Source organism: Otolemur garnettii, unplaced genomic scaffold, assembly GCF_000181295.1.
Source record: "Otolemur garnettii isolate 467f Iridium unplaced genomic scaffold, OtoGar3 scaffold00044, whole genome shotgun sequence".
Lineage (NCBI taxonomy): Eukaryota > Metazoa > Chordata > Mammalia > Primates > Galagidae > Otolemur > Otolemur garnettii.
The window spans coordinates 10,167,757-10,169,782 of NW_003852439.1; the positions used below are offsets into that span (position 1 = coordinate 10,167,757).

The 2,026-nt window shown below is 46.2% G+C and overlaps 1 protein-coding gene across 1 annotated transcript in view; it reads right to left on the minus strand.

Annotated features, from left to right (window-relative positions):
- Nucleotides 1-2,022, minus strand: part of TRAP1 (TNF receptor associated protein 1) — a gene marked incomplete at its 5' end in the record, with an annotated part of 57,148 nt that extends 55,126 nt beyond the window's left edge. The window contains one exon of the mRNA XM_012805785.2: nt 1,992-2,022. Within this exon, the coding sequence (XP_012661239.2) occupies nt 1,992-2,022 (31 nt within the window). The remainder of the gene's footprint in view (nt 1-1,991) is intronic.
- Between the last annotated feature and the right edge of the window lie 4 nt (nt 2,023-2,026).

Here is a 2,026-nt window from a genome sequence, read left to right on the forward strand (position 1 = left end):
TTTTTTTTTAAATGTCGCTGTGCTGAAAATTGACACATATTCCAAATAAAAAACAGTATGTAGTACAAAGCACAGATTACAAACACCTGCAGACATCCTAGAGCATGAATGACAGAAAGAAAAAAGGTATGAAAGATAGGAAAAGGATATATAAATGGCCATTAAACAAGCAAAAACATTTTTACTCCTTGTATCCACACAAATGAACACTGAAATATCTTTTACAGACTAATTGTTTTGAAAAATAAAGTAATACCCTGGGCGGCGCCTGTGGCTCAGTGAGTGGGGCGCCAGCCCCATATACCGAGGGGGGTGGGTTCAAATCTGGCCAGCCAAACTGCAACAAAAAAATAGCCGGGCGGATGCCTGTAGTCCCAGCTACCCAAGAGGCTGGAGCAAGAGAATCACCTAGGCCCAAGAGTTGGAGGTTGCTGTGAGCTGTGATGCCACAGCTCTCTACCGAGGGTGACAAAGTGAGTGTTTTTTTCTAACAACAACAACAACCAAAAGTAATACCCAGTGTTGGAGAAGATACCATGGAATAGACAGCCTAGATACCCACTAATGGAAATATAAATTGATCTAGTTAAAAATATGTGATAAAGCCTTTTTGGACCACAATTTGGCATTACCAGCTAACATTTCAGAAATGCACAGGCTCTGAAACATCAATCCTAAAACTCTAATTCCATAAGTCTAAAGAAATACCACATATGCACACAAAGATTTGAGTACTTGCTCATTCTACACAGCACTGCAATAAAAATTAAAACCTCAGGCCAAGAGCAGTGGCTCTCATCTATAATTTTAGCGATGTGTGAGGGCAACGCAAGTGGACTGCTTGAGGTCAGGAGTTCAAGACCAACATGAGCAAGAACCAAACCCTTTCTCTACTAAAAAGAGAAAAACTAGCTGGGTATGGTGACAGGTGGCCTACAGTCCTATCTACTTGGGAGGCTGAGGCAAGACGATTGCTTGAACCTAAGAGTTTGAGGCTGCTGTGAGCTAGTTTGAAGCTATAGCACTCTAGCCTGTCTCAAAAAGGTAAACAAATAAAACGTGAAATAACCTTTAATATGTTCACTAATAGGACAACGTTAAGTAAACCATATATCCATAATATAGAATACTGTGTAACCACTGGAAAGCCGGTGGACCCATGTACACTGAAATGAAAAGACATGTAAAGGAATGCTAAAAAGTGTGTAGCACAACGTATATATACTTTAGCTTTTTTTACATAAAAATAGTTATATGTAAATTTATATTCTTATGTGTGTAACTGAGTGTGCTGAGCCCGAAGGAACGCCAAAATGTTCACTGTTGTTACTTCTGAGTGGGAAATGGAAAAGCAGTAATTAGAGTCATTCTCTCCTTTAAAAAAATGTACTGGCCTATCTACCAATAACAAGCCTTGGGGATGCAGCGGTCAACAACACGGAGACCACCATCCCTATGAAGGCTTAGGTGACTGTACTGGTTTTGTTCACTGCCAGGCATGCGTCCAATAAAGGAACAGACGAATAAACCGTGTATGCATTCCTTAGGAGGTGAGAAGGAATAAAAGCACAACCCAGAGGGCTTACACGGTCACCCCGTGCAAGCCTGACTCCAACGCATAAGCACCCTCCAGGACTCCGCTCTCCAAAGCGACTTCAAGACCTTGTTCACCGCCGGACTTAAACTCTGGAAGGGACGAGCCCGCAATCCCTCCAAGCCGCCCGCGCGAACCCCAAAAACCCTGGCCCAAATCCGGCCTTCGTCAGGGCGTAGAGGAGTCAAGCGGCCAGAAGAGTCCTGCGGGGACAGACGAGATTGGGGCGAAACGAAACGCACCTACCCCGCACTACGCGCACGCACCTGAGGCAGGGGCCGCGGCCCCCTCGCGCCGCTTACCGGGAGCGTGGAAACTGGCTTAAACCCTCGGGGGACACCCCTGCCGTCTCTGCGGCCCACCCCAACCGCTGCCCATCCAGCCCGGCCGCCCTCACCTCCTGGGGCGGCCGCCAGCACCGGCGCTAGCAGC